At 39.9% G+C, this 12,845-nt stretch overlaps 1 protein-coding gene across 8 annotated transcripts in view; it reads left to right on the top strand.

The window, feature by feature from the left end:
* The window catches only part of Gabpb1 (GA binding protein transcription factor subunit beta 1), a 49,374-nt gene extending 40,541 nt beyond the window's left edge, over positions 1-8,833 (top strand). For 7 of the 8 annotated variants that reach the window (XM_090358431.1, XM_090358425.1, XM_090358427.1 and 4 more), the window contains one exon: positions 7,191-8,833. In XM_090358431.1, the coding sequence (XP_090214557.1) occupies positions 7,191-7,343 (153 nt within the window). In that variant the 3' untranslated portion in view covers positions 7,344-8,833. Of the gene's footprint in view, positions 1-2,385; positions 2,512-7,190 lie in introns of those variants that run through there. The other variant, XM_090358432.1, reaches the window with a different exon arrangement.
* The last annotated feature ends 4,012 nt before the right edge of the window (positions 8,834-12,845 follow it).

The following is a 12,845-nucleotide window of genomic DNA, read 5'->3' on the forward strand; positions in this document are numbered from 1 at the left end:
GTCTTCTTAAAGAAGACTGACACTTTTCAGACCACTTAAGGGTAATTACTTAATCCTTTAAGGAATTTAACTTACACTTCTTTTAGGATTCGACTTTCATTCTCTGTCTCTCAAACTTAGCTTACATTAAAATCACATCACAGTTACAGCACAGGTTCTCTTATTTTAATCATATGACTATAATTTATTCTTCTACTTTATAATTTTATATCAAATGAAAATAATCACTGCTAAGTAACTTTAAAAAAGCAAGGGCTGTGTCAGCCTTGAACCTGAAACCAAATAAGCTAGGTGTAGCTATCACGTCTTGACCTGTCCACTGTGAGGCCAGTTACTTTACCTTTCTGAGTCTCACTTTTGTTTTTCTCCCAAACTGGAAAAATTTAGAATAGTTTGTTCACTTCAAGGTTCATGAGAATTCCACATACTTACTATATATATGATTGTAGTATCTGATATATGTGTAATATATAAAAGCTCTGCTTGTCATAGAAAATTTTTTAAGTCACTAAAAGACTAAAAAGTTATTGAAGACAATTAGAGTATATTTTTCTCATTCATTTAAATATCAGATTAGCAGTACTTGGGGAGGCTGAGACACGTGGATACCTGGTTCAAGGCCAGCCTGAGCTAAATGGTTCACCCTGACTAAAAGCACCAGAAAAAAAAAAAAGTCTGTGACTAATATAAAATGTCTGGTAAACTTACAGCTTTAGTTACTGAGTATTTTCTTTTCATATTTAAAGTGACATATATTATAGTTTTTGTTTACGAACTAACAATTTATTTCATGAACAGTATAACTATCCTTATTTACTACTCTTTGTCTGTTTCTGATTTGTTAGATGATCTTTCTCAGGCATACAGAGTGAAAAAAAGTTCGCTTTACAATGTAATAAAGCATTTTAAAATTCTTGAATATTTACTAAATGCAAGCTTATTCCGTTGAACAGTTATGTGTTTTAAACAAGGAGTGTGTAGCCTGTGAAAACTGCTGTTTCCTCTCAAGTTCTGCCTAATTCCTCTCTTAGAGTCTTTCAGAGATTAAGAATAATTACAAATAAGAAGGGAGGAACTGAGATCATGTAATTGAGCAGGACCACGAGGGAGGAAGTGAAGGAGATGGCTTTTAGCTTGGGATAAAGAGCAGTGTGTTTTGGTAGTGTGGTTTGGTTTTCAGTAGATTTCCTGGGTCATGAGGATCTTGATTTCCATTACGGGAAATGATCAAGTCAAAGTCACATGACCTGATAAGGCTATTGCAGGGACTTTGACACAGTGAGTGTAGATGGTAGAGGCGGGCTGGAATTACAGGATGAAGAGATGACCTCCAGTGTGTACATCAAACCAGGTAATCATTTTTCTATCCATGAACTCATGCTTTTGAATGTATATTCGTAGATGACCAATAGTTACCTTGGGGGCAAACTTGTACACTGCTAATTCTGTAAAGCAGCAATCTGCAACTGGGACAGTTTTGGCCCTAAGGCCATTTGGCTGTGAGTAGAGGTATTTTTGGTTGTCATGGTTTAGTGGTGTCCTGCTGGCATTGAGTGGGAAGAGGCTGGGTGACATCCTGCAATACCCAGGATAGTATTAAGAACCTCATATGGTCCAAAAGTGATGAAAAACTCTATGAAGAAATTTAAAAATGAACTCATGAGCTAAAAATGTAGCCTGTGGCTTTTCTCTCTGTGTTCCTTGCCCACATTAGCAGAGTGACTCACTACCAGTGAGAAGCTGCTATGCATTTATTTATATTAACAATTTTCCAACTAGCACTTGGAAAAGTTTTGCCATGATCACTGGAAAATTTAAATTGAAGATAACTTGTTAACAAATTTCACCAGCAGCATTAGGACAGTACAGGAAATCAAGTGGATTTGGAGGGGCAGATTTGAGTAAGATTAACTTCTTATGTCTCTCACATTGTGATAGTACTGTATGGAAAGTATCTTGTGGAGGAAGTGCGCTATTCATAGATTTCTTCCATAAATACGTAGCATTGGCCTGTTCCAAATTGAACTTAATCTTCGTGCGTGTGGGCAGGAGAAGTGCAATGAATGAGCATATGAGAAGGAACAGATTATTCCTACTTACGTATTTACATGATTTTATGAAAGGCATTTTCTTAGTTGTGGAGCTAGAGATGAATTATGTCTTTTAGTGGATTGTATTGGTTTTTGAGATTGGCTTTTTTAAAGTAGACTTTGTGTGTGTGTGTGCATGAGGTGCTAGGGATCAAACACAGGGCCTCATGCATGCCAGGCAAGCACTCTGCTACTGCACTACCTCCCCCAGCCATGTTTATTCATTTTTAATGAAGTGTTCTTTAACCAAGAATGCATTGAGTTCCTTAGTGTTCTTTTAAAAATTGACTTCTAGGCCGGGCGAAGAGGTGCACACCTGTAATACCAGCACTTGGGAAGTTGAAACAGGAAGACTCATGATTTCCAGGCCAGCCTGGGCTACATAGCAAGACCCTGTCTCAAAAGGCCCAAATAAATAAACAAATAAATAAATAATATCTATAAACTTTATACAATGTTTTATTTGGCACCTTTTTAATCTCTTCCTTTTACTAATCTTTCTTCTTGATCTACTGGAGTTTAAACATTTATATGATACTATTTCTTTCTTAAATAACAGTTTTTATCTATAGAAAGCCAGATAGAGGTAGCTAGATAGAAAGCAGCCTTGGACAGTTTGGAAAGGACTGGTTGGGGTTGTATTTCAAGAAGACTTTATTTGTAAAAATAAGATTATATTTATTATATTTAGCCCCTAATGGTTAGAAAAATTGGGCTGGGAGCCTAGCTCCCGTGGCACTAAGTAGAGACTCTGCCTGGCAAAGCAAAGGGCTCTGAGTTTCAACCCCAGTACCAAAAAAAGAAAAAGAAAGTTGAAGTTTATACACAGCAAACAGCTTGCATACCCAGGCCTACTGTCTTTTTTTTTTTTTTTTTTTTGGCCAGTCCTGGGCCATGAACTCAGGGCCTGAGCACTGTCCTTGGACTTTCTCAAGGCTAGAGCTCTACCGCTTGAGCCACAGCACCACTTCTGGCTTTTTTCTGTGTATGTGGTACCAAGGAATTGAACCCGGGTCCTCGTGCATGCTAGGCAAGCACTCTACCACTAGGCTAAACTCCAGGCCTTCAGGCCTACTGTCTTAAAAGAAAAAAAAATTCTTTAAAATACATTTAGATCTGGCTGTTGACTCTCATGCTTATAGTCCTATCTACTTGGGAGACTGACATCTGAGGATTTTGGTTTGAAGCCAGCCCAGCCAGACAAATGTGAGATTTTTAGGTCCAACTAACTAGCAAAAAGCCAGAAGTGGGAGAATAATACAAGTCCTAGAGTGCCAGCTTTGAGCAAAAGAGTCAAGTGAGAGCTTGAGCCCCTCAGTTTTAGCCCCAGTATTCTCTCTTTCACACACACACACAGAATATGAGGGTGTAATAAAGTTTAGATTTTTTAAAATAATGTTTGGTTATATGATCCTGATCAAGTTATTCAAGCCATTCAAACTTTCCAATCTTTTTTTTGATGGATTATAGGGTTTTGAACTCTGGGCCTGGGCACTGACCCTGAACTCTTTCAGCTCAAGGCTACCGCCCTACCCCTGGGCCTAGGCATTATCCCTGGGCTCCTCAGCTCAAGGCTACTGCCCTATCCCTGGAGCCATAGCCCACTTCCTGTTTTCTAGTGGTTAATTGGCGATAAGAGTCTCAAGATCTTTAATGCCTCAGATCTCAGCCTCCTGAGTAGCTAGGATTACAGATGAGAGCCACCGTGCCTGGCCCCATCTTTTTTTACAGGAAAAAGTAATAGTACTTATAATGCAAGATTATAAGGATTAAATGAGAAAACTCTTGAAGTGCAGCGGAGGGCCCAGAGTAAATGCTCATTGAATGTGGTAGAAGATAAATTACTATAGTTAATGCAAGATACAGATTTGAATTCTTTTTTCTTTTTTGTTGATCAGAGAGATTGAACCCTGGGCTTGGGTGTTGTCCCTGAGTGTTCAAGGCTAGCCACTTTGAACCACAGCACCACTTCTTGTTTTCTAGTGGTTAATTGGAGATAAGTCTTACAGACTTTCATGTAGGGCTGGCTTTGAACCTCAATCTTCAGAACTCAACCTCCTGAGTAGCTAAGATTACAGGGGTGAGCCACTAGCACCTGGTGAGATTTGATTATCTTAAAATGATAAAACTGTCATAGATCACTGTATCCTTTAAAACAACCAAGCGGAGACTGGGGATTTAGCTCAGTGGAAGAGCACTTGCCTAGCAAGTGTAAGGCCCTGAGTTCGATTCTCAGCTGTGCTGAAGAAAATGAAAGAACTAAACCAGCCAAATTGCCGTTCCATTAAGGAACTGTCTTACGTGCAAATGTATGTTCAGTAAATATTTAGCAAGTAAAAAGAAACAAAAGCTCTGAGTAAAATAAGTAATGTTTTCTACTTTTCGGCATTTTTGTTTGCTTTGAAAAATGAGAAGGTAGATTTCTTCACAACTACACTTAGATTACTGAGATACAAATTTAAAAAATGAAACACTCTAGTCAGGCTTTCAGTGTGTTCAAAGAGTAATCCAGTCTTTTTTTCTTTCGTTTTTGCCAGCCCCATGGCTTGAACTTGGCCTGGCCACTTTCCCTGAGATTCTTTTGCTTAATGCTAGCTCTCTACCACTTGAGCCACAGCACTACTTCTAGCAAAAAAAAAAAAGAGAGAGAAAAAGGAAAAAGGCCCTGGGAATCAAACCCAGTACCCTCCAATGGTCTTTTTTCTTTCAAATTCATTTGCATCTTTGATTGGCCTAATAGAAAGGACTATTTTCTCTTTATATTACTGTGTATATATATATATATAATTTTTTTTTGGACAGTACTAGGGTTTGGCTTGGTAGGCAGACTACCACTAGAACCAAGGCCTTTTTTGTTTTGTTTCAGATAATATCTTTAAAAAAATTTTTTTTTTTGCCTAGGGCTGTTCTGGGCCATAATCATAGTACTTATCTTACCTAGCTGAGATCACAGAAGTGTACCTACATTGCTTGTTGGCAGTGATGGGATCTCGCTGACTTTTTGCCCTAGGCTAGCTTTAAACCATGATCCTTCAGATCTCTCTCTCCCAGGTAGCTGAAATTACTGGCTTATACCACCTGTATAACCCAACACAAGTAAACTTCAAAACCATACAAGGCTGAGAGCATTCCTGCTGGAGATAAGATTCAGCGGGTAGGGAAACAGCCTAGCCCTTCAATCCTCCTTGCTGCTTATCCATTGGTGTGTCGCATAGTCCTGACTAGTTAGCATTCAGGTATTGGTGACAAGTGATGTTTGCTTACTTGAGGCTTATCATCTTTCTGCCAGTCACCTTTCTTGGAATTACTGTCAGAAGGATGTGAAAATAGGGGGTTGGGAGGTTCCAGAGGCTTCTGGGTAGGGGTAGGCATTGCTTAAATTGGGAGATAAAGCAGCAGTCTTTTGTTTTATGTCCTGAGCCTTGAACTCAAAGCTCAGGCTTTATCTCTGGAGCTTTTTTTCTTTTCTTTGTCAGTCCTGGGGCTTGAACTCAGGGCCTAGGCACTGTCCCCAAACTTGTTTGCTCAAAGCTATCACTTGAGCCACACTGCCACTTCTGGCCTTTTCTGTTTATGTGGTACCGAGGAATCAAACCCAGGGCTTCATGCATGCCAGGCAAGCACTCTACCACTAAGCCACATTCCCAGCCCTTTGAGATTGAGATTTTTTGCTCCAGGCTGTACTTAGGCCACAACTTGACTTTCTGAAGCTACAATTACAGGCATGAACCTCCCGCCCCTCAGTTTAAGGAGTAACATTTTATTGGTCTGTTTAACAACATGACTTAGGGAACATTATTTTAGACCATCATTCGGTATTAGATGTGAGGAATCTTGCTCATTGTCGTAGAGGAACGTCGTTTCTAAGCAAGTCATAGGAGCTGGGCACTGGAAGCTCACACCTGTAATCTTCCTTACTCAAAATGCTCAAGTCTGAGGATCCAAGTTCAAAATCAGTCTAGGCAGGAAGGCCTGTGACACTCTGATCTCCAGTTAATCACAGAAAAAGCCAGAAGTAGTGCTGTGGCTCAAGTGGTTGGATGCCAGCCTTGAGCAAAAGAATCCCAGGAACAGTGCCCAGGCCCAGAGTTCAAGTCCCAGTATCACCCCTCCCCTCCCTACCCCAAAAAAAAAAAAAAAGGAAAGAAGGAAAAGACTAATAGGACTGGGCACTTTGGCACATATCTAATCCTAACTACTCCAGAGACAGAGGAGAGATAAGAGGATCTCATGCCAGGTCAGTTTGGGCAGGAAAGTCCTAGAGGCCTCATCTCCAATTAACTAGCACAAGTCAAAACAACTGAAACTGAAGCTAGGGCTTAAGTGGTAGAACTCTGGCTTTGAGGAAGCTCAGGGAGCAGGCCCAGGCCCTGAGTTTACGCTCCAGTACTGGCAAATAAAAATCAAACAAGTAATAGCAGAAGCCCCTGAATCTAATTCCTCCTAGTGCCATCTTGGGAAAGCTACCGCATCTCTGAATGCCATCTCTTGAGTTCTCCTCTATAGCATGGGATCATATTAAGAAGTATGGTATTTATAGATGATACCATGCTTTTTCATATAAGGGATGCTCAACAGATGCCAATCCTAGAGCTTAAACTTGGCCTGGGCACTGGCCTTGGACACTTTTGCTCAAGGATAGTGGCACTGCCACTTGAGCCACAGAGCCACTTCCAGATTTTTCTGTATATGTGGTACTAAGGAATTGAGCCCAGGGCTTCGTGCATACTAGGGGAGCACTCTACCAATAGGCTATGCTATAAGTGCTATTTTTTTCAATTGATACCTTTAGATGAAAACATCTGCTATAGAAACAGTACATATGTAAGTAGAGGTCCTCAATGTATGTGTCTTCTTTAACTTGTACTTCTAATTGCAAAAGAATCCTTTTGAGAGTAGAAACGATTTGGCAGCTCCTAAGGTGAAGTACAGATGATGGGTGTGATTACTGATCAGAAGGGCGAGATATCTAGTAAATATCAGCAGATATGTACTGGCTTCTGCAGATTGTTTTATTTATTTGAAGAACGCATGCTTGTATATGTTCACATATTAGTGCAAAAATGAAGCAAAACTTTTTTTTTTTCCCCTTTTAATTAGGAGAGAGAAGCTCTTCAGAAACAGCTGGATGAAGCCAATCGAGAAGCACAGAAGTACCGGCAGCAACTTCTTAAAAAAGAGCAGGAAGCAGAGGCCTACAGACAGAAACTAGAAGCTATGACCCGTCTTCAGACAAATAAAGAAGCTGTCTAGTCAAAATGAACACGTAGTTCAATTTTACTCTTTGATCAAGAAAGAATGCGATCTGGAACTACACCCTCTGAGGGTAGAGTCATGGAAACCCAGGACAACAAAGACTACAGATTATTGAAAATTGGACTTATGCCATGAGCTCTGAATTCTTGTAACATAAAACTTGACTCAAGAACTTGTGAAATGTATTTAAAACTGAATTCTGTAAATAGTTTTTGTTGGTTTTTCTTTTTTTTTTACAGTTGCAAATGAGTTGATAAAGATTGTTTAAGAGATCCAAAAACCACAATAAGTCACTGTTATTGTGAATTCTTTTTGAATTTAGTACAGAGACCTTAATTTTTCAGAAACAGAACAGTTTTAAGGGTGATCGTTGTTGATTAGACCAAATGTTATATAATTATGGTGGACCGATGCTGGTAATACTTTTGTAGGTTTAAACTTCTGTGTGAAGAGAGAACTTCTCTCAGGAGATCTCTGTACAGCTTTAAGTTGTCTCAGATTCTCTGAAAACATTTTTTTTTAAGAAAGTAAGAATTTTTTTTATATCTGTTCAATTTCAGCTATGCCCAAGTAGATAACATGTATATGAAGCAAATATTTTTTAAGCTTTTTTTCTGTTTGTGTATAATCTGCATGTTTTCTAATTTCAAAATGCATCACATGCATAAGTATTTTTTTCCCACAAAGATGATGCAAATTTCCAGAAAAATAAATAAATAAATAAAAATCCCTTTTAGTCTGTAGGTCATTGAAAGTAAGCTGGTTTTATTGGAATGACAAGATTCTTCAGCAGGAGCGGCTTACTACATAAACTTGAATTTGCAAATTGCAAAAAGAAAAAAAATCTATGCTTTTTTTTTTTTTAATTTCATTGTGGGGACGTGAACCTGTATTCTGTGCCTTTCATCATGGTTTCCACATGAAAGCACTTTAAGGCACTGGATTTTAAAATAATGCTTTTGCAAAACTCAATGCATATGGATTTCTAAAATATGTTTCATGGACATATCTCCCTCCCTGCTCCTCCCCCCAGGAAATTATTCTTGAGGGATCGGGGAATTGGTTTTGTATGTAGAACAAAAACCTTTTTGTACCGCTGTGGTGTTAGAGATAAATCTGCTATAAATCTCTTTCCTGTCACAGCTGAGTATGGGACTTGATCTCAGAAAGTTCTAGAATTCTACATTATATGAACCTGAAAGGGATTGACTGTTCATTCTTCTCTCTCTCTCTCTCTCTCTCTCTCTCTCTCTCTCTCTCTCTCTCTCTCTCTCTTTCTCTCTCTCTCTCTCTCTCTCTCTGTCTTTGTGAAATGTACCTTCAAGCCCCCCTTTTTTCTTGCTTTATTTTTTAATGTGTTATTGCTTTATGAAAAATGTTTAACCCTAAAACCCCTTTAGATTACTTATGCTGTATAAAGAGGCAATTGCCCTTAAAACTGTACTCTGGCCTACTTTTCTATTTTACAATTAAATATCTTTTCCACATATGTTCAGTGTAGACTTCTGATTTGACTGCATTTTTTTCCATACATTAAACATTTCAGCCAGGCACCAGTGAGTTACAAGTAATTCTAGCTACTCAAAGGGCCCGGTTCTGAAGACTGTGGTTACAAAACAGCCCAGCCAGGAAAATACGTAAGATTCTCATCACCAATAAAACTTCTCTATGGTGCTCAAGTGGTAGAGCGCTAGCTTTGGGCAAAAGAAGGGACAGCATCCAGGCCTTGAGTTCAAGCCCCAGGACTGGTAAAAAAAAAAAAAAAAAAAATCAAGCTGGAGGCTTAGACCCTCTGGGTTTAACCCCTAGTATCAAGAAAAAGTTACAACTCTATTTGGATTGCATTTTACCAGGTAAAAATATTGTATATTGCTTATATTGTGATTCTAAAATTTCAGTAGTAATTTGGGAATTCTCTCATTGGGGCTATCCACACAATTGTTAATGAAGGAAAGTGGATTATCAGCTTGATTTTAGTTGCTTCTTAGGAGCTTTATGCCAGATTAGAGAATAAATTTAAGAACTGGGAATTTAAGGCTGGGAGTTTGGCCTGCTGGTAGAGTGCTTGGCTAGCCTGCACAAAGACCCGGGTTCAATTCCTCGGTACCACATACATAGAAAAAGCCAGAAATGGTGCTGTGACTCAAGTGGTAGAGTTCTAGCCTTGAGGAAACCCGAGGACAGCGCTCAGGCCCTGAGTCAAAGCAAAAAAGAAAAAAACAAAACAAAACAAAACTTACTGCCTAGCTGTTGGTGGCTCATGCCTGTAATCCTAGCTACTCAGGAAGCTGGTATCTGGTTCAAAGCCATCCACGGCAGGGAAGTCCATGAGACTATCTCCAGTAAACTACTCAGAAAAGGCCAGAAGTGGGACTGTGGCTCAAATTGTAGAGCACTAGCCTTGAGCACAAAGAATCTCAGGAACAGTACTTAGGCCCTGAGGTCAAGCCCCAGTTACCTTGAAAATCTCCCAGCTTGACTGAAAAGTAAAAATACAGCAAGAAAGAAACTCTATTCAAATAAAAATCACAAATTAAAGCTAGGAACCTCACCTTCCATCTGCCTGGCTTCCCAAGGCATTGGTACTGAGGCTTATGTAGCAAATAGAAAAGGCCATTTCTGTTCAACTGGTAACCATTGAATAAATAATCCTTCTAGCATGTCGGATCAACTTAGGAATGGACTAACTAATAGATTTGTCATTTCATTAACTAATATTTACCCTGCTTGCATCTCATTATAGATAAGTAGTCTACGGTAGTTTGAAGTGGGCTTTGCTGTTTGCTTTCCTCAATTGTACATGAGTCCGCATGACGTCAGCACTCCAATCAACAACATTCGTTCTCCGATTGCTCTGTATAAATCAATAGAAAATGGACAGTCTCACTGGGATGTGCTTCCGGTTACAGATTATGTTTGTCACTGCTGGAAATCACAAATCCCAGATGGATGTACACAGGTACAAGATAGCATCTGACATTTTGATTCCTTGAGTTTCCTTTTAAAACAAACAAAAAACTACTTTGCTTTGGTTATAATATTACTGGGAAACATTTTTCAGGGCTTTTAATTTTTAGTTAAATATTATACTTCCTTCCCCCCGCCCCCTCCCAACTTTGCTTTCTGGAAAAATCCTGATCTGATTTCTGATATTCTGATCACTATGCTTTATTAGTTACATACTTTTGTTTTTTTTTATTGGAATAGCTCTTTTTTCCTCTCATGCAAGTTTGGTACATAAGATGTTTTCTTTCTATATATAGAAATATATATAGCATTACACAGCTCCATTCTTACCACTGATCAATTACATGGATTATAATTTTGGATTTAGTGGATTATCTTAATATCTTCTTGATTCTTCTATGAAGACAATTTTGCTATGATTATTCAAGACTTACCATATCCTTTAAATATTAAGTTCAAATTGAATTTTTTTTTTACTTTATAAGAAAATACATACTTTTTTTTTTTTTTTTTTGCCAGTGGTGAGGCTTGAACTCCGGGCCTGGGCACTGTCCCGGAGCCTCTCTGGGCTCAAAGCTAGCATTCTACCACTTGAACCCAACATTGCTTCTGATTTTTTCTATTTATGTGGTGCTGAGGTATTGAACCCTGGACTTCACACATGCTAGGCAAGAACTCTACCACTAAACCACTAAGCCACACTCTCAACCCCATTTTTTCTCTTTCTTTCTCTCTTTCTTTCTTTCTTTCTTTCTTTCTTTCTTTCTTTCTTTCTTTCTTTCTCTCTTTCTTTCTTTCCTTCTTTCTTTCGTCATGAGACTTGAACTCTGGGCCTGGGTGTAGTCCCTGAGCTCTTCACCTCAAGGCTACCTCCCTACCCCTTGAGCCACAGTACCACTTCTGGTTTTCTAGTGGTTAATTGGAGATAAGAGTCTCACAGACTTTAGTGCCCAGGCTGGCATTGGACCATCATCCTCAGATCTCAGCCTCCTGAGTAGCTAGTATTACAGGCATGAGCTCATTGAGCTTATTTGTTCAAGTTTAGCACTGTATCACTGTACCATTCTGGCCTTTTCTGTTTATATGGTATTGAGGAATCAAACCCAGAGCTTCATGCATGCTAGGCAAGCACTCTACCACTAAGCCACATTCCCAAGCCCAAAATTCATACTTTAAAAAAAAAACACACTTGAACTGGCTAAGGGGGCACATGCTGGGAAACCAACAAGGAGGATGAGGCAGGGGAATCATGAATTTGAGACGCCTGGGCTCTGCCTTGCTGCGCACTGTGACGCATATCAATCCTAGCTACTCAGGTTGCTAGCTCAGGCTCAAGTAGTCGAATGCTAGCCTTGGGCAAAAAAGCTTAGGGAAAGCACCCTGGGCACTGAGCTGGAAGGAGGGAAGGAGGGAAAAGAGGGAGGTAGGAAAGAAGAAAGGGAAGGAAGGAAAAGCAAATTCTTGGTGTGTCAGAGCACTTAGTATTTTCACACTTCCTACCCAGTATGACAGGGTTTTTTTTTGGCCAGTCATGGGGCTTGAATTCAGGACCTGAGCACTGTTTTTGGGCTTTCTCAAGGCTAAAGCTCTACCACTTGAGCCACAGCATCTCCCCCCACCCCTATGGATATGGTACTGAGGAATCCAACCCCGGTCTTTGTGCATACCAGGCAAGCAGTCTACCACTAAGGCAAACTCCTGCACCCCCACCCCCTTCTTCTTCTTTTTTTTTAATCTTTTTTTTTTTTTTTTTTTTAAGAAAAGTTCAGTACTGGGGGGCCGGGAGTTTGGCCTAGTGGTTAAAGTGCTTGCCTAGCATGCATGAAGACCCAGGTTCGATTCCTCGGTACCACATACATAGAAAAAAGCCGGAAGTGGTGCTGAGGCTCAAGTGGTAGAGCTCTAGCCTTGAGAAAGTCCAAGGACAGTGCTCAGGCCCTGAGCTCAAGCCCAGGACTGGCAAAAAAGAAAAAAAAGTTCAGTACTGGGCCAGGGTGGTAGCCTTGTGGGAGAGTGTTCACCTAGCATGCACAAAGTCCTGAGTTCGATTCCTTGGTTTCACATACACAGAAAAAGTCAGAAGTTGGGGCTGGGAGTTTGGCCTAGTGGTAGAGTGCTTGCCTAGCATGTATGAAGACCTGGCTTTAATTCCTCAGTACCACATTCATAGAAAAAGCCAGAAATGGTGCTGTGGCTCAAGTGGTAGACACTAGCCTTGAGAAAGCCCAAGGACAATGTCCAGATCCTCAGTTCAAGCCCCAGGACTGGGGGAAACAAAAAGAAAAAGCCAGAAGTGGCACTGTGGCTCAAGTGGCAGAGTACAAGTCTTGAGCAAAAAGTATCCAAGGACAGTGCCCAGGCCCTGAGTTCAAGCTCCAGGACTGGGGGAAAAAAAGAAAAGAAAAGAAAAATAGAAAAATTCAATACTTACTTTTTAATGAAAATTTCAAAACATACAGAGGAACCTAAGTAATAATATGACACACATCTAGATGCAGAGCCCCCACATTTAACCGATCTTCAGTTCGCCCT

This window comes from Megascapheus bottae, chromosome 25 (genome assembly GCF_031878675.1).
Source record: "Megascapheus bottae isolate mThoBot1 chromosome 25, mThoBot2.hap1, whole genome shotgun sequence".
Taxonomy (NCBI): domain Eukaryota; kingdom Metazoa; phylum Chordata; class Mammalia; order Rodentia; family Geomyidae; genus Megascapheus; species Megascapheus bottae.